This window comes from Tinamus guttatus, unplaced genomic scaffold, assembly GCF_059628265.1.
Source record: "Tinamus guttatus ecotype Peru unplaced genomic scaffold, ASM5962826v1 Tinamus_guttatus_pri_ptg000217l, whole genome shotgun sequence".
In the NCBI taxonomy this organism is placed as follows: domain Eukaryota; kingdom Metazoa; phylum Chordata; class Aves; order Tinamiformes; family Tinamidae; genus Tinamus; species Tinamus guttatus.
The window spans coordinates 1-23295 of record NW_028288751.1 but is presented as its reverse complement, the minus strand read 5'-3'; the positions used below and the strand labels follow the sequence as shown (position 1 = coordinate 23295).

The 23295-nt window shown below is 57.1% G+C and overlaps 2 protein-coding genes across 2 annotated transcripts; one reads left to right on the top strand and one right to left on the bottom strand.

Annotated features, from left to right (window-relative positions):
• Positions 1-1175: 1175 nt before the first annotated feature.
• SLC9A6 (solute carrier family 9 member A6) lies at positions 1176-17499 on the bottom strand. Its single transcript, XM_088524905.1, has 16 exons — positions 17220-17499; positions 13000-13199; positions 12564-12641; positions 12099-12175; positions 11228-11340; positions 9778-9883; positions 6846-6992; positions 6523-6623; positions 6274-6362; positions 5948-6061; positions 4823-4934; positions 4265-4418; positions 3986-4016; positions 2692-2771; positions 2280-2385; positions 1176-1689 (listed from the first exon to the last, which is right to left on the bottom strand). The coding sequence occupies exons 1-16, from the start codon at positions 17482-17484 to the stop codon at positions 1414-1416; spliced, it is 2049 nt and encodes a 682-aa protein (XP_088381031.1). The 5' UTR covers positions 17485-17499; the 3' UTR covers positions 1176-1413.
• Positions 17500-18556: 1057 nt separating this feature from the next.
• Positions 18557-20958, top strand: MMGT1 (membrane magnesium transporter 1). The gene is made up of 4 exons (XM_088524904.1): positions 18557-18699; positions 18833-18885; positions 19595-19698; positions 20342-20958. The coding sequence occupies exons 1-4, from the start codon at positions 18618-18620 to the stop codon at positions 20502-20504; spliced, it is 402 nt and encodes a 133-aa protein (XP_088381030.1). The 5' UTR covers positions 18557-18617; the 3' UTR covers positions 20505-20958.
• The last annotated feature ends 2337 nt before the right edge of the window (positions 20959-23295 follow it).

Below are 23295 nucleotides of genomic sequence, written 5' to 3'. Positions count from 1 at the left end.
CCTCCACGGCTGGGCTGCAGCTGCAGGGAAGGCGCTCGGAGAGCGGGGCCGATCCCGCGGGATGCGGCAGCGGCTCCGCAGGGGCGCGGAGCGCTCGGCCGCGCTGCGCCCTTGTGCCCAATGTCTGCTTTTTAGCAGAATTGAGAGCAGGACAAGCCCAGAGCAGGCTTGAAACACTGAACGTCCTGTAGAGCAAAACTATGGCTAAAATAGGCAATAAAACTGCATACAGCAAATTTCTGTGTTTTCCCCTTCTCCGGGGGAAAAGATGCCAGGGCTAAGGATCTCACTGCACCTTTTGCCATTTCTGTAACTACGGAACAAATCCCATAACACTAGTGCGAAATTGCAAATTGTTCTGCGCTCTTCCTTGGGAAAACAACAACCAAACAGGTAGAAACGCCCCAAACAGAGCAGGCGTCTCCCGGTGAACGGTAAGCGCCACGAGAGCGAGCAGGGTACAGACACACATGCTACGTGACGGGGTGCTACACAAAGGCCGTGATGGGACTGCACAGCGGGACGGACGGACGGACAACTCCCCTTCGGCACCACGGGGCTCCAAACCGGAGCACAGATGGTGCCGGCACGGCGCGGATCCGCCGCGGCTCCATCGGGATGGCTCCCCTTGTGCAGGGACAGGTTGCTGCCCGCGCACGGAATTTGGGTGCCAACGGAGGGTTTCGATGGTGTTCCCGGAGAGCAGCAACTGAAAGGCTGGGCCACAAAACCCCGGGACCACCGTGTGGCTGGGACAGGATGGTCCCCTTCTCCCTGCGCCAGCCCTCGCTCCGAGGGAGCAGCCCGGCACCCTGCACGGCTGCCGAGGCCGGGGCAGAGGAGCCGGCTCGCCCAAAATAAGAAACTCCATCCCCGCTCCCTCCGTCCCTCCGCTGGGACATCGATCCCGGCTCCGGTTCCCACAAAACAGAGGTTATTGCTGGCCGCTGCCCGGCGCGACGGGCTGTCGGCAGACGTTCCACTGACGTTTTAATGTGATTACCCAAAGGTCAGAGACAAAATTCCCCATCTGAATAGAAAGCAATTTACACTGCTCACCGCCGCCTGCCGACCCCGCTCCGCCAGGTACAAGGACAAGCGGGGAGGCAGCTCCTTTACTTACCCAGCTGGAACCTAAACCCTTCATCAAATCACGCCATAAAAGAAGCTCACTGTGTGCAAAAGATTCTTACGCTAAAACAGTTCCACCCTACACAGTGCAGTCAACACAGTTTTTAACTTAAATTTGCAGCTTGTTCTTTACAAGTGCTTGGCAGAGAATATTTATATTCTTCTGACACCATATAAATAATATTTATACAGCTTAGACATTTTGAGACATGCATTAGACTTTAGGTAGTACATATTTCTTGATCATATATGCAAATATTACTGTCATTTAACCGAGCAACCTTATGCTGGACCATGCCTTGCGTTATCCAGGATGTTTGACGGCGGCTCCGAGTCATCCATGGGAAGAACCAGGCGCGTTCCCCGGATCACGAGTTCATGGTCCCCGAAAGCGAGCTCCCGGTCCAGCGCGTCCTCGGAGCTGTTTCCCACGAAGCGCCGCGACGCGCCGCTGGAGGCGACCGAGTCGGTGTTGACGGTGGAATCCCCGTACGTCAGGCTGATGTCCCCGTCGTTCAGAATGAGATCGGAGTCGTCGTCCTTCAGCTGCTCCTGATTCTGGGTGGCAAACAGAAAGAAAACTTTGGTTGGCGCTTCCTGGGCGAGAACGTTTGTAACGGCCCGGCCGCAGGCGACGAGTCTGGATCACAGGCTCTCCCTCGCCGTGACCATAACCAGACGTGCTGCAAATACCTCTTCGAGCCCAGCAGACTTGTGTAACATTAACTTCTCTGCAGGCTATTTGAAAAGGCTCCTTTGGCTCTCCTCCCTGATGCTATATTCAGACGTATGGAGAATACAGTTCTGATGGGCTTTAACCGGATACAAAAATCACACGGCTCTAGGGATTGAGTTGGGAACCCACCAGACACCCCTGTTTTGGGCAGTGGCGGGACGCCAGCGCTTTGCAAGCAGGACAGAGCACCTGCGGCCACAGAGCTCCCACCGCACGGGGCTGCCCGGCACCGCGATCCGGCACCGCGATCCCTCAGCGCCGGCTCCAGCACCGGCACCACGGAGGGCCCCGAGCCCAGGCAGCAAACCCGGCTCTCTGAGCGCGTTTCGCATCCAAAGGCTTCAGAGACACAAACGTGCCAAACCGCCCCGGGGCTGGGACAGAAAGCGCCGCGAGGCGGCCCCGGACTCACCTCGTAGGCCTGGGGACTCGTGAGGCACCGCGCGACGGGCCCGCAGCACGCGGGCAGCGTCGTGGTGAGCGGGGGGCCGCTGTGCGTCAGCAGCGGCTTCAGGTAGCTGCGCGGACGGCTAAGGAAGGAGCCGGAGCACCGCGAGGCCGCCGGGCGCTGGAGACCCCAGCCGCGAGGACAGGGGGGATTTCACCAATTCGGGAGGGTGCCGGGCGCTGCAGAGGGGCCTGCAGCTCTGCGGCTCCTCTGCTAAACTGCAGCTCTCACGGCTGCAGCATGAGAACACGCCAAGCAAAAACGGACAGCCCGAGGGGACAGCAAACGCGGGCTCCTCCACCGCGGAGCGAGCGAGACCCGCTCGGACCCAACGGGGATACCCAAACCCCCCGAGTCGGCTGCCGGTCAAGGATACTTGTGGTCGAAGTTGTACCATATGCGGAAGAGCCAGGCGCTCTCGGCCTTGGTGCTCCTCCGCTCGCTCTCCGGGACGCCCTGCGGGACAGCAAAGTGTTAGGCCGGGCAGGACGATGCTCCGGGGTGCTCGGAGCACCGGAGCCTCCGCGGCACCCGCGCATCCCCATCCGCCTGCCTTTCCAGAGGAAACCTCTGGGCTGCAGGGAGCAACGGGGAGGGTCACGGAAACCTCTGGGCTGCAGGGAGCAACGAGGAGGGTCATGTTGGGCTAAGGCCCTTCCAGCCCCGCATTGTGCATGTAGCAGCGTGTGGCAGCAGACACCACCATCAAACGTGATGTCTGGATGCAGCCGCGGAGCCGGCAGCTGCATCCAGACATTGCATTTAATAGGGACTGACAGGTTCAAGCTCCATCGATCCCGCTTGAGACCGTGTTTGCAAATAATCCTGTGTCATGGGGATTCCTGCCTTCCTTGCGGTTAGGGGAAAACAGAAAACTGGCTGAAGGCAACTAAGAATGCAATCACATATTTCATAGAAATCTGGCTTTCGGACTTAGGGCTCTGGGCTGCCTCCAGCTTCCTCGCCAAGAAGTGAACAGCCCGGTAAACGGCTCTGAATTAAAAAAACCTCCAAGGGGCCAAGCTCACGTGGAAATCAGCGAGAGCCTCAGCCACGATGCGAGCGGGCACAGCCCTCGTGTCACCACGGCCAGCGTTTCCCACTGCACCAAGTAACTGCATGCAGGGGACAGCAAGGCAGAGCGGAGGTTTAGGAAAAACCTCTGGGTGAAAACGAGACCAAAGGTGTCACAGTAAATGGCATTTCTGTACTGCATCACGTGCGGGGATGCGGCAGAGAGCAGGCTCGAACTGCAGTCCTCAAACTGCAACCTCAGCAGCAGGGAGGCTACAGCGATAACTTCACACCCGAATCCTCCATGTCACGTACAGTTTGATTTTCATTTCAGTAGCACATCATATCTCCTTGCTTCCACGTTTTTATTAGGAGAGCTAAATGAGCAGATGCACTGGGGCAGTAATCTGGACTGACTGAACAGTGCGGTGTTATTTCCACAGTCTCCAGCTGAATAAAAGAAGGCCTCAGTTCCAACTACAGAGGGCACAGAAAAGAAACGGCTCCTGCTGACTGCAAACTCTCCCACGGAGGGGACTGAGGACCCTGCTACAGCTGGAAGGGCGACAAGCACAGAGGAGCATTCAGAGGCCTCTGCTGGGCTCCCCACCCCAGCGCGAGCGCAAAACCCTCTCCAAAGGGCGCCTGGGACTCACCACGTTCTCCTGGTCTGCATCCACGCCGACCCTGCGGAGGAGAAACCGGCACACGGTGAGGACCCGCTGCTGCACGGACATGCCGCGCCGGGCACGGAGCTCCCCGCTGCTTTGGGGGCCAGCCGAGCCCTGCTGCGGCTTGCCCCTTGCCCGCGGGCACACACGGGGCGCACCGAGAGCAGCGGCCGCGTGCCGGGAGCAACCAAGGAGCAAGGAGAGCGCGAAGGGGGAGCAGCCCCGCCGCGGGCAGGCGGCACCGCGCCGGCCGAGCGCACTCACCGCACGTTGAGGCACGAGAGCATGGCCGTGGTGCCCCCGCCGAACACCCACACCGTGAAGAACACGATGAGCAGCGTGGTGCTGAACATCATCTGCCGCGCGTAGGTGGCCGTGTCGCGGATGGCCAGCGCGAACGCCATGGCTCCTCGCAGCCCTGCGCGGGGACGGCAGCAGCAACGAGCTCCGTTAGTCCCCGGGGCGGGTGACACCTCCACCCGCACGGGCTTCCCAACACGGACATTCCCAGCGCTGCCCAGCACGCCTGGCCCGCTGCCCCTGGCCCCACACCATGATTTTCCACCTAAACATGCCCAAAGAGGCCAACTCTCCCCCGCTGTCACTGCCCACTGCTCACTCAAGCACAAGGCCAGAAGATGCCATGATTACATCTCCAAACCAGGGCACGAACAAAGCCAAAAGGAGCCCGTCCTTGCCCAGCCTCTTTCCCCAAAAGACCTCACATTGAAAGAGGATGAGGAGGAGGAGGAAATCTCCCACCAGAGAGGTGAGGAAGGGCAGAGGGACCCTGTGTTTGGAGACGAGGACACACTAACATACCGGCAAACATCATCATATGCTGCAAATTTGTTCCAATCTTATTTCTCCTCCCCAGATTCAGTAGAAACGACAATGGGTAGATATTGGCCGCTCTTCCTAGGAAGATGGCAAGCTACGTTTGCACGTGTTAAGGAAACGGCTCTTCTTATGTCTCCCCTTGTACCCTCCCCTCTGCACACACAGCCAGCTCCTCCTGCACAGCACAAACATCGGGAAACACGTTGGACCTTTCCGTGCAAAGGGAGCAGCTCCGAGCACGAGAGCAGCGTGGGGACAGCAGGCAATGCAGGAATGTCTGCAGAGAAACACACTGAGAAAAGCACAAAAAAGGGGGACGGAACAGGTTAGGCAGGAGGGAGGTGAGATCAACCTCCACTTTCCGCTCTGCATTCTCCCCACGGTGCTCATTTTCCACAAGATTATCTGTCCTTCGCGAAGCTCAGGTTATCTCAGCTACCAGGGCCACCCCATTTCCCGGCACGCCGCACTTCACAAACACGTTTGAAGCTTTAAGGCAAGTTCAGTTCCCCTGGATTATTCAGCAAAATGAAAGCAGCAGCCATAGAGGGAAAAAAAAAAAAAAGAAAAGAAAATCTAACACACTCTGTTTTCTTAGCCTGGGAGATACAAGAATCACCAGCCCCTTCATACTGCTTTTATCTTTGAAGCTGTGTCTTTTATTACTAGCACCCAGATGGCAAAAATAATCTTGGAGCCAGAATTCAGTGCAGCCTAGAATAATATGTAAAATGCTCCCAGCTTTTATGTTCTTTCCTGAACATCATGAATTTGCATAAGGGACGTATTTCGCGATGTCTCTCATGAATGAGCTAATTCACCAGCGAGTGGGGTAGCTCCTGCTGAAGAGGCACAGCACAAGATTCCCATCAAATCCCAAAATGGCTTTTCCAGGCTCCATGCTCCCACCACCAAAACGTGGCAGACCCACTGCAAGCCATCTTTTTAAAATAACCACCAAAGCCACAAGGAGAAATCCTCACACTCTCAAAAATAGATTGACTGAAAAAGGAAATAAAACTCATGTATGAAAGAAAAGCAAATTAGGAATGTGGCATCTCGCCCTTTCTTTTCTTGTTTTGTGAAAGGGAGTCCCGCAAAGGATACGAAAGCGCCCACCACAAAGGTGGGGTTAAAGACGTGGTTCTGGAACGTGAACAGCGCAAGCCCCATGTAGGAGAAGATGAAATTTTCCGCCAAGAAATTCAGGAGCTCGAACAACTGAAAGAAGAAAAAAACGCTATTAAAAGTGAGTTAAACAGCATAGATTTAAGAAGAAAACATGTCAGCCCATGCAATAAATACTTTTGTGAAACAGCTTTAGTAAAATCCAGCTGTACACAGACCAATGCACTTAATTCTGACTAAAAGGAAAGAAAAGTCATTACTGAAGTTGAAATTCAGCGAGCTGAGCAGGGCAGAGCAGCTCCTACCTGCTTAGTTCTGTGCTGGGACTCCGTAGATAAGTTGTTATAGGTGTAGTGAGCCTGGGTGATCCCGCAGAACAGCACGGCCACCACTCCTGCAAGCAGAGAGCCCCGTGAGGCCGCGGCCACCGCAGGGGACGGGCTGCCCGGGACGCTGGGGACGTTAGGGCAGCGCTGGCGCGACCGCAAACACCGAAAGCGGAGCGAGGCGAGGGCAGCGCGGCGTCCCCGCGCCGCCGCCGCGCCGGAGCTTGCCTGTGAAGCCACACGCCTCGGCCAGCAGGAACGTGCTCCAGGACATCAGGAAGAACAGGCCGGTCTCCAGCAACGGGAACTCCCGCAGCTTGGTGAACTTGGTGACGTTGCAGACTGTCAAGGACAACTCGGGGAGAAACCGTGGGCTAAGAGGGCATTGACTCTAGTTAGACGTCATTGCAACCCCACACTGAAATGCTGTGTCACTAACTTTATTTAATATAGGCAAGAAAACCACGAAACTTTGGACCTGGGGGAAACGCAGTGCTGTAAAATGAGCTGCTTTAATGGATAACTTGGAACTTGGAAAAGCCAAGGAAAAGGATATTAATGCTGTCACAACTCCTGTAGCAGCCCCCATTGCAAAAGACCCACTGAAAATCCCCAGGAAGATCCCAATGGACTTGAACATTGCTGTGACATCAAACGTGTGGCTGTTGTCACCTGCAGGCTGGTATGCAACGATTGACCTGAAAGGAGGGAGAAAAACCACGTGCTGGAACAAAAGGCCCTGTAGATCTGCACTTCATTTACTTTGCACAGCTCTGAGGTGAAACATCCCATGGTAACACAGCAAGCAGCACAGTGCCCGTTTCTAACAGCAATGCTATTATCTTTATCAACCAAACTTTAGCATGGCTTTTCTTATGCGATGACAAATTAGCCAGCTGTGATGGCACTGGTCATATTTCTGACATCTCTCCCTTCTAACTCTGCATTAACCGAGTGTTGTATGAGCTCTTGCACCATTTTACCTGGAAAGATGGTGAGACGCAGAACCCTTATTCCTTTCTAAGTCCCATTTTGGTACTGACTCATTATGAGCTTTCTCTGATGTAAACTGATGGAAAACATTAACTCCCCAGCTGGCACTCCCTGCCTGTCTCTGTTACGGCTCTCGGACATGGACTTTCAACAGTTTCACCTCCCCAGGTACGTGAGATGGAAAGTTACCGTCCCATGAGTGCAGCCTGCTGCTTTCCCCCGTTTACAGCCCGGTAGCTCTGCAATCTGACAGGTCTATCGTTTCCAACAGAACAGGTCACTGTGTCCAACAAGCCGCTCTGCTTTTAGTGCATTTTAACCGTTCTGCATATTTTTGTTTTTACACCAAAAGCCACAAAGTTCTCCCTGTAATTTGATTTCTTTCCTCAATCCTGTCTTCCACTTTCTATTCACTGGCATGTTTTGGGTTGTTTTTTCCTTGTTTTTAACCAACGCTGGTTTCATTTCCCCTCCATAACCATTCTGCATTTTAATCTGTTACAACTTCTGTCCGGTCTTGGTTCCCGAGTCGCTAATGAAGTGTCTCTGTGGCTGCCCTCGGTGTGTCCGGCCTTGGCTCCCGCTGCTGTCCTGTAAACCCTCCGCTGTGGCGAGCAGAGCCCCGTAGCCCTGTGGCCACCGCCACGTCCCCCGGCCCCGCGCCCGGGCGCTCGCCGCGGTTCTGGGTTCAATTCCTCTTTATCTGGGCAAAGCCTGAAACCGCCTCCCTGCTCCAAACCCTGCCCGATGCTGCACAAAGGCACCTCCAGCCCGGGACCAGGGCGCAGCCTTGCCCCGGTGTGTTTTACTTCCTCCTTCCTCCTCCTCCTCCTCGGCACTGCGCCCGGGACTTCCCAAACTGCATCTCAGCCCGTCCAGCGTTGGGCAAAGCAGGGGCTGATTCAGTCTTCACGAGACAGCCCAGTCCTCCCTCCCCGAGCGGCCCCGGACACTCGTCCCCAAATGCCAGGGATGCTCCTGCGCCAGGAGCGAGTCCTGCCGTGCCCGCAGCTCCCGGCTGAGCCTGCACCGGGGAGAAAGCCCTGTTCAATTTTAAAAATCAGACGTATAAGGAAGAGCTGCAGCTCGCAATCCTGACGCCAGCACCTCCTCGCCACGCAGGAGATGCATCTGCATCCCCCAGGGGCGGCCAAAGCTCAGGCAGCTCCAGACTCTCCTTGAAGGCCTGCTCGGATTGACACCAGTGTGCCAACCGCTATTCCCATCCCCTTGGCACTTATCCAGCTGCTCGTGGGGACTGCAGGGACTGAAGGTCTACGGCCACGTTTCAAATGGGTTCGTTTGAGGAGATAGGGCCTGGGTGGCTGCTGTTTGGGGGCCAAGTATCTCACTGCGGAGAAAGGAGGTTGGAACTGGTTTGTGAGACAAGGAAGGCTGGAAATCAGAGCAAGAGCTGGCAGGGAAGCGCTGCAGGGCGTCAATCACGGCACATGGGGCACTTATCTAGGCTCACACCACTGTGTGGGCAGGGACCCACCAGGAATTTCACCACACCAGCGCTCAGCCCGCGAACACCATCCGTCCCCTCCACCATCCGTCCCCTCCACCATCCGTCCCCTCCACCATCCAGACCCTCCTTGCTCCGCATCTCGGACCGCACCGGACGCTGCAGCGTGGACCCAGCAGCGGCACATCCAGGGGAAAAGCCAAAGAGCAACCCAGGCCGTTGCAGAAACCTCGACAGAACCGTTCCCTGTAGTAAACACAACCCTGGGAGCTGGGATTCGAGGCTCACAATATGTTCCTCGCTGCCTACATGTCAGGAAAGCCCACGCAAACGGCACGCTGGAGCGACAAGCATTCCAGAAATATTTTCTGCATTAGTCTTAGCTATAAGTTAACCTGTCGTGATTGCAGATATTTTGTATTTCCAAACAAACTCCCAGGATGACAACACAATGAAAATGCAGAAAAAATATGCTCTATGTGCTGAAATATTTCAAAACGTCCTTTAGAGAGCCACCGAGTTTCCAGAGTGAATGTTCAGTGCTGCATATTAACTCCAGTGGCAAGAAATGTCACAGCCTTGGTGCAGGAAAGTGATAGAAAAAGAAAACAGCTGCTCGACCAACTATTTCTGCCTGAACCAAAGCAGGTATTTGTGGATAGGAGGCCAAGCAGGCAGGAGCAAACCCATCTGAGAGGGGCTTCAGGGGGATGCTCTGGCTGAAGAGCAGATCTGGTGCTTTTCACATTTCAGAGGACATTAAAATCCCTTCTGACTAGGTCAACAGGCCATGAAACAAAAACAAAACTGCATCGTACATGGGGTAATTGTAATGATGAGCCACACTCCCAAACAGCAATTTCAGCAAGGAGATTAACCAGGAGGTCACTAGGGCTTTTGGGGAGGGTTAATCAGGGACTGTGGTCTTGCAAATGGTGATGCTGGTATCAGAGGGGAGCAAGGTGATTCCCCCAGTGCCCAACATGTAACATGCACAAGGACTGAAAAAGGAACACACTTACGAGGACAGCACTATGGCAACGGCATCGTTGAGGACGCTTTCACCAAAGAGAAGGGCATAGAGCTCCACATCAACCTGGAGTTCATGGAATATGGCAAGAACAGTCACTGACAAATAGAAAAAATAGAGAGACATGCAAAAAAGGCGCCGTTATTTCTGTGTCACCAAAGACAAAACACCCCTTGCAGGAAGCTGCCTGGCTGCACACCGGGGCCAGTCCACGGCGACGCTCCCTGCATCCCCCTGTCCTCTCCATGCTCTTCCTGCCCTTGCTGTGCTGCCTTTGCTTTGGGTCCCAAACCCCTCTCCGCCCGCCAAAGCGCAGGGCTGCGTCGCGCCTGCGGCGCCCTTTGCAGGAGGACACACGAGGGCTCTGCCCGCACGTTCCTGGGTATCCCGGCACCACGGACCGGACACGAGCTCCCCGCACTGGAGCTGGTCAGAGCATCCGTGCACGGACGGGCTCATGAGGAGGATCCACCTCCCATCCTGGACAGACCCCGTCGTTTCCGACCATCCAGCACCACAACAGAAACCTGGCAGCGGTTCAACACGACGGGAAGCACCGGCACGAACGCGGTAGCAGTTTAGACCTGACCATTCATGGGCCCAAATCCCACCTGGGGGTTTCTCACAAAAGCTTTGACTTGTACAGGAACAAGTCCTCCCCCTTCCATGAACAGCTGACCACGATCTCCTTTTAAAACATCCCCCAAAGCTTCTCTGCTGCCTGGAGGGGTGGCTGGGGCTCCGCAAGCCCCACGATGCTCTTCCCAAGCGCTGCAGCCAAGCTGCAAAGGAAGAAGTTCCAGATCCGTTTGGCACAAGGCAAGGGGAAGGAGAAGCCTTTTTGCAGTGCCATGTGTTTAGGGTGAAGCTGGAGCAACTAAACGGTGGCCACGTGAAAGTAACTCTGAACTAACCAATTCAGCTGAATGATATCAAGGTTTTTTACCTCAGTTTTGCAAAATGCTTGAATAGGCAAAGCTGTCACTGCTGTCCTCAAGATACTTTTTGTTAAGATCGATTTTCAATGAGATCAACACCTTCCAAAAACCCCAAATCCCCAAAATCCAAAACAGGCAGCCACTAAAACCTCCCCACGCTCACACACCTTGCTTTGCAGCCGCTGCTTGAGCAGCATGTCAGAAAAACAGCGGATCTGTCCCCAAAACCAGTGAAGTTAGGAAGAGACTGCCTAGCACTTCACTGCAAAGGTAAAGACTTAGAAAAAGGAGGTTTGGGAAAGATACTACACTTAACTGGAACGAATCAAAACGAGACAACTTTGATCTCTAAAAACGTTGCAAACAAACTTAAAATAAACTCTGGAATTCAGACAGAGGGAAATTCCCCGGGTTTCAGTTCTCTCTTCCTCTCTTTACCACAATTCAAAACAGAGCAAAACGTAGGTAAGATAAGGAAAAAAAAAAACCAACCACGTAACATACCTGGGTCGGTCGCTGATACGATAGCACCAAACAGGAGGCAGTCGGTGAAGTAGAAGTCCCCGCCGAGCTGCCCCGTGACTTTCATCAAGGCGACGCAGCCGTACATGATGGAGCTGCAGAACCAGAGCACACAAGGACCCAAGCTTGAAGCAGATGCAAACAACATCAGATGGGCCCAGCTCCCCAGATTTTGTCACATTAGCCCCTGCAGTTACCCGGACATGGAAACAGCGAGGAAGGGAGTTGCCTGAGCTGAGCCTGGTGAGACACCTGGGTTACGTCCCAGCAGGAACGTGGTGCTGCTCACCACCATACCCTGCACCTACCATGGAGCACGTTATATGGGTAGTGTGGCATGAAAAGAAAAGCAGCAGAAGGCTAAGCCTGCCTCGAGCTGGTGGGACAGGCAGCAGCAAATGCATCGTGGCATTTTGTACCAACACGATTTAGTGGAATGACCGTGGCCTGGCTTTGAAACGGCCAAAACCTTCAGTTAGGACCCAGTTTGCTTGACTCTGTTGGAGTCTCCAGCAGGAAGCATCCCACACAGGCCAGCACGCTGCCGTTCGGACAGGAATTATCCAAATCCCTCTGCTCAGACACGCTCAGCACTGGAAACGGCCCCGTGCCCACGTATCCACGTGCCCCAAGCATCCGCTCCCAGCAAACGGGACAGAGCTTGCCTTTATGATCCTGGGACCCTACCTTCTACTTCTGTATCTAATGCATTCCTTCTGCTGGCTGCTGTGCTTTTGCGTTTCTTTCTTTTTTTAAAGAAAATCTGTACAGAAGGCCCATCTTCCCTTTTGGTGCTGGGCTGACACCTGCACCAACCCACGCGGTGGGGTCACATCGGGCTCTGGCTACTCACCCGATCACCAGGCAGGAAATGGCAGTTCCGAGGAAAGCGTATGCTAGGATGGATCCCAAGTTCCTGAAGAAATGCCTCTGGAAGGAGAGGGAGAGAGCCCTGACTGGCACCTTGGTGCTTTCCGTGGAGCTGCGCCAACCTCGGTGCAGGCAGCGTTGGGAAACCCCCGGGGCCGGCGCCGCGCGGCTGCGCCTGCACGCAGCGGTGCAGCCTTAACAACACGAGCCCACGGCCTTCGTGTGCCGGGGTGTTCAACAAACTGCTGCTCCGAGTGCCGGGGACTGAATTCCTAACCCGGCACCGTTCCTCCTCCCTCCCCTGCACGCCAAACGGGCTCCTTTCCTCTCCTAAATCCGCAGAGCTGCTGGTTCGGTGGATACTTTGCAGCTCTCCAAAAGCTGCCAAGTCTGAAAAATGCTCCGGAGGCAGAGAAACTGAAAACGTAGGTGCTGTAAAGACACGTACCCTTTTTAAGCTGTAGCCTGCATAAAATATAATTGGAGGAAGCAAAATGTTGAAAAACACCTCGGGATCAAAAGTGACCTGATAAAGAGAAATGAGAGACAAGAAAGAAGAAGAGAAGGTTTAAGCGGGTCGGTAAGTGAAATGGTGTGTTAACATTTGGCAAGACAAAACACACACAGAAATGACATAAAATACCCCGAACACCCCTTGTGTCCTCGCCAGGTAACACGGTGCCAGGAGAACCCCGTGAGAATGCACGGGGCATCTTTTGGGGACACAGCCCAGAGTCTAAACAGCTTAAATGAAGACCAGCTGAAACTAGAGGTTCATGATGCTGAGCGTTTGACTTAAAAATTACAGCTGATCACAAGTCTATGGGAGTAAACGCTCCCCCAGCACTACCACAAAACATAGACGGGCTGCAGAGGCTCCTCACCTTCCGCAGCATTTCGTTGTCCTGGACGTTGTTGAGCTCCTGGGCGCTGATCTCGCCCTTCAGGGTGTACTCGTAGAACTTGCCGCTGACGTTGACCAGCAGCGTGGCGGGGCTGCTGGGCACCTGGCAGCTCAGCGTCACGTTGTTCACGTCGCTGGGGACGTGGATGCCGTAGCGCAGGACCACGCCGACCAGGACGCCTGCGGGGAGAGGGGCCAGCGTCGGCGGGGGGATCCGGCACCCCGACCCGCGGCGCCCATAGGGGCCCTGTTGGCATTGAGCCATCCCACTGCCCCACGAGCCAAGGAAACCTCCCAGGAGCAGGCACAGGCTGCTCCAAAGCCACTAAGGGAACATAGAAGAAAGCCGGGCGCGTTCAGGAACGTGAGCATCCTCAGCAAGACGCTGCCCCAGCTCCGTGCCATTTGCTTCCAGAAGCAGCCAGAGAGGAGATGCATTCAAGCACCTCTTGCATCTTGGTTCCCTGTGCTCCCCCTTCCCTAAAACATCAGGAATTCTCCCTTTTTCTCCCTTTTTCCTGCTCATTCATACAACATCCCGGTGTGACAGGACAGCTGCTGTGAAGTAGGATCGTGGGGTTAACCTGCAAGTCAGCGATTTGGAGGGCACTTGTTATTTGCAGCACAGCTGCAAAGCGAGGTCCGGCACCCGGTGTCCCGGGATCAGCCCCACGCGGCGCCGCCGGTGCCTGCTGAGCGCTCCCCCTCCAAAGCTCCTTCCTTTGAGGTCACAACTGGCCATGAAGCAACACGGGACAGTGGCATCAAGTGTCCAATTCGGCGTCACAGCCGTGAAGGGAGGAGCGCTGGACCGGAGGGCTCCGTCACCTCCTCCCGTGGCTGGGCAGGACCCAACCCAGCAGCACCAGGGTCCCCACCTGCACCAAGCGCCGTCGCGGTGGCCCTCCGAAATCCATCTTGGACCCTCACGGGGCACTCGGAGGCCTCCAGCAGCACCGGCCCGTCCTCCCTCCACGGGACACCCACCAAGAGCCCCTTGGCATCCCCAGGGATGCTCTGAAACAGGACGCCCGGCACCAGGGAGGAGGGACGGACGGTGCCTGGGAAGCCAGGGAGGCTCCCGACTTCCCCCTCGGCTCCTAATCCCTTCCCCAGCAGCTGATGGGCTGCAAAGGGCGACCCGACCGCACAGCTGCCCCCGGCCCCGCTCCGCTCCGAGCCGAATTCCGGCTCCAGCCAGGAGCAGGGGAAGGGGAAGGGGACGGAAAAGGGGCTCCATCAACCTGCCACCTGCAGCCCGCTGGCACAGCACAGCTTTAGAGGGACCAAGAAGAGCCCTGGGTAACCGGATCCAGGGGAAAGCGCATGTGCTCCCGTCCCCGAGCATCCCGTCGGGAACAGCGCTCGGAAAACCCCTCCAGCAGCACCGGGGAGCCAAGTGCTCCCGCTGCCAAACCTCGTACAAAAACAGCGCTCCGGGGGGAACTCGACACCAGGCCACGCCGGCACGCTCACCCGGCCCTGGGATGTAAAGCGCCAGAGCTGATTTTCACTGCTTTTACCCCAACTTTGCTTTAGAAAAAGCAAACAGAAGCCCACAGGCTTTTTGAGGAGCCACCGAATGTTTCTAAGGTGGGATTTCAACCCAAGACCAATCCATTGCCGTTCAGTACATTGTCTGGGGATGCACAAGGAAAGCACTTCCTTGTGCAAGTGCTGGAGAAAGGATCCCCAGGCTAACACGAATCTGGGCAGAAAAGACAAGAAAAAGATAGCGAGCGGCTGAGCGGGAACTTCATCTGAAGCACCGAGATGGAGCTCGAGGGCCTGGGCCCCCCGGTCTCCCACCGGGAAGTCATTTCCAGCGGGCCCAGCTCCGCAATGCTCGGAGCAGACAGTGCAGTGCCAAAGACACAAACTCACCCAGAACAGGAGCCTGTAACAGAGCAGAAATGCAGGTGCAGGAGGAAACTGCGATGCAAAAATTTTACTTGACTTTTTGCTTTTTTGGAAAGAAAAATTAGAAAACTTAGAAAATCAGAAGACTTTTACAAGCTGCTTTTCCTACCCTCATGCCAGCACCTATTTCAAAGCCTCCTGAGCGCAGCGCTTCCATGTTTTCGGCCAACTTCCTCCATGCTGAAAGCACCGCAGGGGCCAGGGCAGCAGATCCGCAGGGAACGCACCCGAGGCCTGCGGCTTTCCAGCCGGAGAGCCAGCGCCTCACCAAGCCCTGGGAGGCTGCACCTCCCTATTCCAAAACTGCAGCCCCCTTTTCCAAAGGGGGCTCTTGTGACGTGAGACACAAAACACCAAAATTTCGGCAGTGGAGACAAAGTGGGGATTTTGCAGTGCAACCGGTCCGGTGACATTACTTGTTTTGCCAACAATTCCTTTTAAGTCTGCAGAAGGGCAGGCAGCAATAGCGCGTTTTGGGTCGCGGAGAGGGCCTAGTGCCCCAGTGCTCACATGGAGCCAGGGAGCAAAGCAGGGAGAAACGGAAGGAAACTCCAGAAAAGCAGCGAGTTACGGGCAAGCCCGAAAGAATAAATGGAGCAGGATGAACGGCACGGGCAGGAGGCCGCTGCCGCCGCCGGCTCGCGCTGCTTTGTAAACACCGGCCGCGATTTCGTGCCCCTGGGCTCGCAGAGGCTGCTCCACCCCTCCGCTCCGAAGGACAATTCCAATTAACTGGCATTTAGGATAACCAAAGCCAGCGGCCTGGACGGGTGAAGTCTGAGCCCGGAGAGCGGAGCCGGCGGCTGGTGGGAGGCTCGGCCACGTCCCCGCTCCCGGCGGCACCCGCTGCAACCCGCAACGGCAGGAGGAGCAGGAGGAGCAGCAGGAGCAGCAGGAGCAGCAGGAGCAGCAGGAGCAGCTCCGCTGCGCGGCACAGGACACCTTTCCCACCCTGAACTCCCAAACCCCGCCTGGAGAAGCGTCTGCGGGTGGGTGAACCGGCCCGCGCGGCGCTCCGGTCCGTTTTGGCTGAATCCCATGCGGACAGGACACGCTGCAGGCCGCATCGCCTCGGCGCCACAGCTCCACGGTGACCACAGGAGTCAAGAGCCACCGGATCCGTCCCAACAGCCATGGACCCGCTGCCCCCAGACCCACGGCCTCGCTGGGCAGCTCACATAAAGGTCCTGTCCCCACAGCAGGAGGAATCGGGTTCCCGAACGCCCCGATGCAGCCAAGGTCCAGACTGCAGCGGCGTCTGCCCCCATGGCCCCTGCAGACCCCGCTGCGTGCGGGAGCAGCGGCGCCGGCGCCCACGGACGGGCTGGGAGCGCCCTGGATCGCAGCCGGGAAGGCCCCGCCGGGGCAGCGCCGCTGCCGGCCCCACGGCCCACCCAGGGCTGCGTCCTGCCCCGCGGGACCCCTGCCCGCTGCACGGCCCAAACCCGCCCGCCAAAACCCACAGGTGACAACGAGGGAGCAGGAGCCGCCCTGGCACCGACCGGAGGCTGGGGGCGCCCTGCAAGGAGGCCCTGTCACGGGGCCGAGGCGTGAGGGACACCAAGGGGCGCAAACCGGGCTGGGGTCTGCAAGGGGCGGGAGGCCGGCAGGGCTCTGCGGGGGAGCTGGGCTCTGCGCAGGGACCCCGCACGGACGAGATCGTGTCGGGCGCTTGCCGGGGTCCCTGGGGGTCCCGCACACCGAGGGGGCAGCTGGGCACCCTGGCATGGGGGCTGCACCGTGGGGGTGCCATGGGGGAGCCTTGCACGGGGGAGCACGGGGCTTGCACGGGGAGATGTATGAGGGCCGTGCACGGGGGCCGGGGTGCTATGGGGCCACGCACTGCGGGGACGACAAGGGGGGCAACACAACGCGCGGGTCCCTGCAATGCCATGGGAGGGCACTGTGCACGGTGGCAGGGGTGACACAGGAGGGGCAATGCATGAGGAGGGGGGGCAATGCACGGGGGGGGGGCAATGCACGGGGAGGGGGCAATGCACGGGGGGAGCAATGCACGGGGGGGGAGCAATGCACGGGGGGGGGGGCAACGCACGGGGGGGGGGCAACGCACGGGGAGGGGGGCAATGCACGGGGGGGGGGGCAATGCACGGGGGGGCAATGCACGGGGGGGGCAATGCACGGGGGGGGCAATGCACGGGGGGGGCAATGCACGGGGGGGGGATAATGCATGGGGGAATGCACGGGGGGGCAATGCCCGGGGTAGGACGCAGAGAGAGGCCCGCGCAGCGGTGCCGCCCCCTCCCGCCCGGCGCCCCTCACCGTAGATCATGGCCAGGCCGGTCTCGTGCAGGAAGCGGGCGCGGCGGTGCTTGAAGAGCCAGATGGTGAGGATGGTGAGGGTGAGCAGCAGGATGAAGACCAGCAGGTTGGCGCTGTCCTGCCGGTGACTCTCCTCCGCCGCCTTCTCCGACACGATCTCCTCCTCGAGCGCCCCGGGCCGCCCCGCCGCCCCGGCGCCCGCCGCCGCCGCCACCCGCGCCCACAGCGCGGCCGCCGCCGCCACCCGCGGCCCCGGCGCCGCCATCGCCCCGGCCCGGCCCGGCCCGGCCCCGCCGACACCAGGAAGCGGCGCTGGGCGCAGCGCGCAGGCGCCGCCCGGCCCGGCCCGGGGCGGGGACAGCGGCGCGGGGGACGGGGCTGCTTGCGGGACTGCCACCGTTGTAAAAATAGGCGGTTTTTTAAAAAAAAAGTTGCACGGAGGCAGATTTGTGCTCTGGGGTGGGACGTGAGGCTGGAGGGCGCGCCTGGCTGCACCCCGGGGGGTCTCGGCAGGGCCCGGAGCGGTCGAGCCTCGATGCCCGCAGCCCCGAGGCGGCGGTGAGGGGCAGCCCCGAGGCGGGGTGAGGGGCGGCGGCGACGGGCGATCTGCAGAAACAGCCCCCGGGACCGCGTCGTGCCCGCGGGGCAGCCCCGCGGCGGGGGAGGCCGGGCCGCGCCGCCCGCTCCCTCCGCGCCGAGGGACCCCCGAGCTGCGGGGTTGAACACGCGGAGCGCGGAACGCGCGCGGGGCCCCGCGTGGCGCTGCTCGCGGGGCACAGGGCCCTGCAAGTGGCTCTGTCCCCTGGGGGGGCTCCGTCGGGGGGTGGCTCTGTCCCCCGGGGGTGGCTCTGTCCCCTGGGGGTGGCTCTGTCGAGGGTGGCTCTGTCCCCTGGAGGGGGCTCTGTCCCCCGGGGGTGGCTCTGTCGGGGGTGGCTCTGTCCCCTGGGGGGGCTCTGTCGGGGGTGGCTCTGTCCCCCGGGGGTGGCTCTGTCCCCTGGGGGTGGCTCTGTCCCCTGGGTTTACTGCAGCCCGTCAGGGTGCAGGATTGCAAGGACTCAAAAACACGTTTTTTTTTAAAAAAGGGCCAAGTTCTCCGCAGTCTCCTGGGGTTGCAGGAGCGCCCGGGCTCGCGGCTGCTCCTGGAGGCGCTGCCGGGGGTGAGCGGGGCTCCCGCGGGAAAACGGGGGACGCCACGCCCCCTACGGCCGTGGCCACGCCCCCTCCCAACCTAGCCACGCCCCCTATCGCAACCACGCCCCGTTTCGCCGCAACCACGCCCCGCGCCAGGGCGCGGCCGGGCCCCGCCCCGCCGTGACGCCATCAGCGCGCGCCGGGGGTGGCGGGCGCCCCTGGCGGCGGGCGCGGCGCGGCGCGGGCCGAGCGGGCCCGGCGGGGACGATGGCGGCCGCCTCGCTGTGGAAGGGGCTGGTCGGGCTCGGCCTGTTCGCCCTGGCCCACGCGGCCTTCTCGGCGGCGCAGCGTGAGTGCGCGCGGGCGGCGCGGGGGGCCCGGCGCGGGGGAGCGGGGCGGCGGGGCCGGGCGAGGCGGAGCCCGCGCGCGGGGCCCGGCCGGGCCGGGTTGTGACGCTGCCGCCGTGTGTCCCTGCCCCGCAGATCGCTCCTACATGCGGCTCACCGAGAAGGAGGACGAGACGTTGCCCATAGACGTGAGTCTGTCCCGGCGCTCGGCGTGCGCGGGTTTGGCTCCCTCCGGTCCCGCTGCCCGCGGCGGGTCGGACCTGCCGGGGGAACGAGCGGCTCCGCAGCCCCCGGAGCCCCAGGAACTGCCCCGGCGCCGCTCGCGCCTCGCAGGGCCCCTCGCTGCATGAACACCCCCCTCCTGCTCTGGCTTTCGTTGGCTGGCGGGTGTTCACCCCGCGGCCCGAGCCCGCCGCGGAGCGTGGCCTGTGGGGGCCAAGTCCTCCTTGATTACCATCTGCTCCATTTCTGCTTCGTCAAAAGTGGCAGACATGGAGCAGCCAGCGCTGAGGCCGCACAGCAGCCTCCCGTGTGGAGATGGCGCTGGGTGTCAGGCGGTGTCAGAGCCCTAAGGCGCAGGAACAAAGTGTTTTCCGCCAAGGAAGCCGGGATCTTCCCGAGGAGCCGCACGAACCGCTTTGGTTCCTGCGGTGCAGACGGGGTGTCTGGCATCCAGGCTCCTTTCAGCACTGAGATTGTTTTGCTCTGCTTCCCTAGGTGAGTTATTTAACCTTCCTGTGCTGCTTTCCCTGCCGTTGAACCACCGTCCTCATAAAACACTTGCTGTGGCTGGATGAATAGTACAAAAGAGTGTTTAGAAGACGAGATTTAAAAAAAAAAAAACACTAAAAACACTCAGTAATGTGTATGTCACATTGTATTTTCCTCTCGTTACAGATAGTTCTTCAAACTCTGTTAGCCTTTGCAGTTACCTGCTATGGGATAGTACATATCGCAGGAGAATTTAAAGACATGGATGCCACTTCAGAACTAAAAAATAAGTATGTTTTATTTCTTCTCTTTTTAAGTACACATATCTGCATTTCTGTTTAGAAACTGAGCACGTCTGTGAAGCAGCAGCACTGGGCTGCCCTTTTTAGCTTAGTTCTCCCTAAATGCGTGTTGTAGATGTGACACAGAGAACAGGCACGTGTAAGAAGCCAGAAACCTGTGGAATTTCAAATAGATAACGGGAACAAATCAAAGGAGCTTCTTGCTTTTCCTTGCCCAGAATCCTGCCCTGCAGAATTGATAGAGGAGGGGAATGACTGCAGGGACAGTAAGAGACAGTATTATTATATTTCATAGTGTTTACCAAAAAGCTTGAACTTCAGGCGTGGAAAAAGGTGACAGGTAGGACAAAAAACCGTTTGCAGGTAGGAGGGCACAGACCTGCCCCTCAGCTCAGGAGGGACAGTGAAGGTGCAGGGCAGGATCTGCGTCCGGCAGTCAGGGTTTTTCTGACTCTCTGGCTTCGTACTTCACTGCATTTGGTTTAAGTAACTTGCAAAGTGCATGCACTTTCCTAAACTTTGGCTTCAAAACTTGTATTTCTCCATAAAAGTTGATATATCCTAGACTAACTCACCTGAAAGCACCATTCTAAAGCAGTATTAACTTTGACTTTTTACATTTATTTTGAAGGACGTTTGACACATTAAGGAACCATCCATCTTTTTATGTATTTAATCATCGTGGTAGAGTATTGTTCCAGTCCCCAGACACAGTGAATTCTTCTTCAAACCAAGATGCTTTGTCGTCCAACTCGTCACTGAAATTTCGAAAACTTGAACCTCTGCGCCGTTAAGACTTTTACAGATTATAATAATAATCCAGGACACTGAGATGTAATATACGAGTTGGGGATGTAAACACTTTTTTTAATTTCTGGAGCAGTATTTATATTGATCTTCCAGACTTTATAAAGTATATATATATATAAATATATATATATAAACTAAGGACCTTCTTTGTACACTGTTAACAAAAATGACTGAATTGTGAATTGGCAATGCAATGTAAATTATTCTACAATTATGCTGTGAAACACATCTTCAAATTTTCATATAGTAAAAAAGTTGCAGCTGGCTTCAGTTAAAACAAAAAGCAAGCTAGTTTTTACTGCATTTAATATTCTTTGACAAGAAGGAATGTTTGAGTGCTATTTATTTTCTCAGTTTGCTTGCACTACAGTTTATGGAACTCTTGGAAATACTGTGTGCACTGCATCATGTAACAGCAGAAAAAGGGCAGCATCTCCTGTTCCTAGAATGCCTAGGAGACCTGCATGGTGTAGGCTTGGGAAATCAAAAAGGTTGCTTTCTTTTCTTTTCTTTTTTTTTTTTACAATGCTAAATAATAGTCGTGTGAAGTTTGTTTTTTTCCCTATTTTTCTCTACCATGTTATTTCTTTATTGCCCTCCTTTTTCTAAGTGTTGCCCCACGTTGCCTGGGATGTGGCTGTCCACGTGGTGCCTGTCGGGGGAGGCAGCTGCTTCTGACCACGTAAATAATCTCCGATGCTCAGCTCGTTTCCCCGCTGCGTTCGTTTTCTTAGTTGTGTGTATGGGAAGGCTCCTCACAGGGCTGAATGGTGTTTTAGTACCTGAAAACGACACCAGATGCTGGTTCCTGAGTCATCCTCTATGAGAAGTGTTTAAGTATCAATAAGAAATATCCGTTCTGTCAATGTTCCAAGGGTAGACCCAGCAACGCTGTCTGTCCACTGGTGTTAGCACAGTGCAGGTAACCAATGGTCATGGTACAACAACCTCCTTTTTCTGCCAACAGCGCCTATAAAGTTGATTTCTGTTTTGTTAGTTGATTTAAGATGACTGTCTTGATTGTATGTACTAGCACAGACGTCGTGGTCCTTAACTCCTACTTACTGCTAAGTCCTGCTCCCTCCTTAGGGGGAGGCTGAAACGATGCTAACTTCCTGGTCTGGCATTCCAGCCCAGCAGTGGAATACCCTTCCTCTCCCACCTCCCTGACATAGCCAAGAGATGGTAGTTTGAGACACCAACGGGGCCAAGTAGAGGTTTGCGTAGTCCGCGGTGCCGCTCCGCCTCTGTGCAGAGTGACCTCCTGTCCGAGCATCTGTTTTTAAACTGTTCAGCCCTTTCGAAGGTGAGAAGCTTAGCAAAGCTCCTGCGTGAACTGAAGCCTCTGTTTCTAGCTCTGCCCATCCTATGGAGTGGGTCCCCCAGTGCTAGGGCAATATCCATAGCTGCTGCTCTGCGATCACTCTTACGCACCCGGGTTGGGTTGGGAAGGGGCTCCGGCGGCTGGGTGAGCTCCTGGAGCGTCCGGCTCCGCGGGAGCCGCTGTCACCAACGGCCTCTCGTGGGAGCTGCTGCCACCAGGAGCCCCGGGAGCAGCCGGCGGCGGGGCCGGGCGCTGCTGCAGGCAGGGCCCGTTCCGTCCCGTTCCGTTCCGTGGGGATCAGGCTCTGGACGCCGGCCCCGGGACCGCGTTGGTGACGGGAAAAGCAGCAGCCGGAATTAGCGGAGGGAGAGGGAGGCCAAGGAGGAGGTCAGTGACCACAGCCGCGGAGCTGCCCGTAGAGGGGCTCTCGGGGCAGGGCTGCTCCCGTCACGTCTGAGCAAACCCCTTTGCTTCTGTGAGGCTCTGGGACCTGCCCAAGGCAAAAGGCTCCGGGGAGCCCAAGTCGCTCGTGGAGAAAAACTGTTTCTCAGGCTTGGTCCTGCTGGGAGCTCCTTGTTGGCTGTGCCAGGTCGCGCTCCTTGTGATAAGCAGCCTTACTCTCCAGCAGCAATGGTTATATCGCATAACAAAGCTGTACAAATTATTTTTTCTTATTGATCTTGCAATGTCCAATAAAAATTGATATCCTTAAAGCACGTGGGAGTGCTTGTCTTCCTTTCTGGCTGCTCCCTGAGGGCTGCGTGCTGAAAAATGCCTGCCTGGTGTTGACAAGAAGTGGATCTCATCTTAGAGCACGTGTGGAAGTTTGTGCTGGGCCTGGCGTTCGTTACCATGAGGTAAGATGAGTAAAGGGAAGCAAAGCAACGTGCTATAGGTAGCTGAATAAAAATATAGGTGGCTGCTGGGCCAGCAGCTTGGAGCTCTGGGCCAAGGGGGACATTTCCGAGCTCACCCGGGTCCCTTCGCCACCATCCAGCCTTGCCCTGAGCTGGCTGAGGGACGTGATGGTCCTCCTGCATTAAGGGCATGGGGACAGGGGCCTAGGACACGGTTTCCAGCTGCAGTGGTTCCCTCGGCCGCACGTTGCTCGCTGGAGGCTGCAGGGACAGACACCTTCCCCTGCTGCAAATACAGCTGGTCGGAAACACAGTTCCCAGGGAGAGGGCCAAACTGCAGCACCAGCCCAAAAATAATGTCTAATTACACGGATTTGTTTCCAGGTCTGAGAGCTACAAGGGAGCCTTTTGCTTCCTCCTTGCTGCTTCCTGGAGGCTGCGAGCGCCGGGGCTGTCTCTGCAGCGGGACGAGGGAAGGGAAGGGAAGGAAGGAGGGAAGGGAAGGAAGGAGGGAAGGGAAGGAAGGAGGGAAGGGAAGGAAGGAGGGAAGGGAAGGAAGGAGGGAAGGGAAGGAAGGAGGGAAGGGAAGAAGGA

Bases quoted from the DNA above. Each gene is read 5' to 3' on its own strand.
- SLC9A6 (XM_088524905.1), bottom strand. From the start codon at position 17,484: ATGGCGGCGCCGGGGCCGCGGGTGGCGGCGGCGGCCGCGCTGTGGGCG. The intron at 2,772-3,985 runs GTGAGTCCCAGG...GCTGTCCCGCAG, and splicing joins ATGCAGACCAGGAGAACGTG to GGCGTCCCGGAGAGCGAGCG. The intron at 2,386-2,691 runs GTATCCTTGACC...CCGTCCGCGCAG, and splicing joins TGGTACAACTTCGACCACAA to CTACCTGAAGCCGCTGCTGA.
- MMGT1 (XM_088524904.1), top strand. From the start codon at position 18,618: ATGGCGGCCGCCTCGCTGTGGAAGGGGCTGGTCGGGCTCGGCCTGTTC. The intron at 18,700-18,832 runs GTGAGTGCGCGC...CCTGCCCCGCAG, and splicing joins GGCCTTCTCGGCGGCGCAGC to ATCGCTCCTACATGCGGCTC. The intron at 18,886-19,594 runs GTGAGTCTGTCC...CTCTCGTTACAG, and splicing joins ACGAGACGTTGCCCATAGAC to ATAGTTCTTCAAACTCTGTT.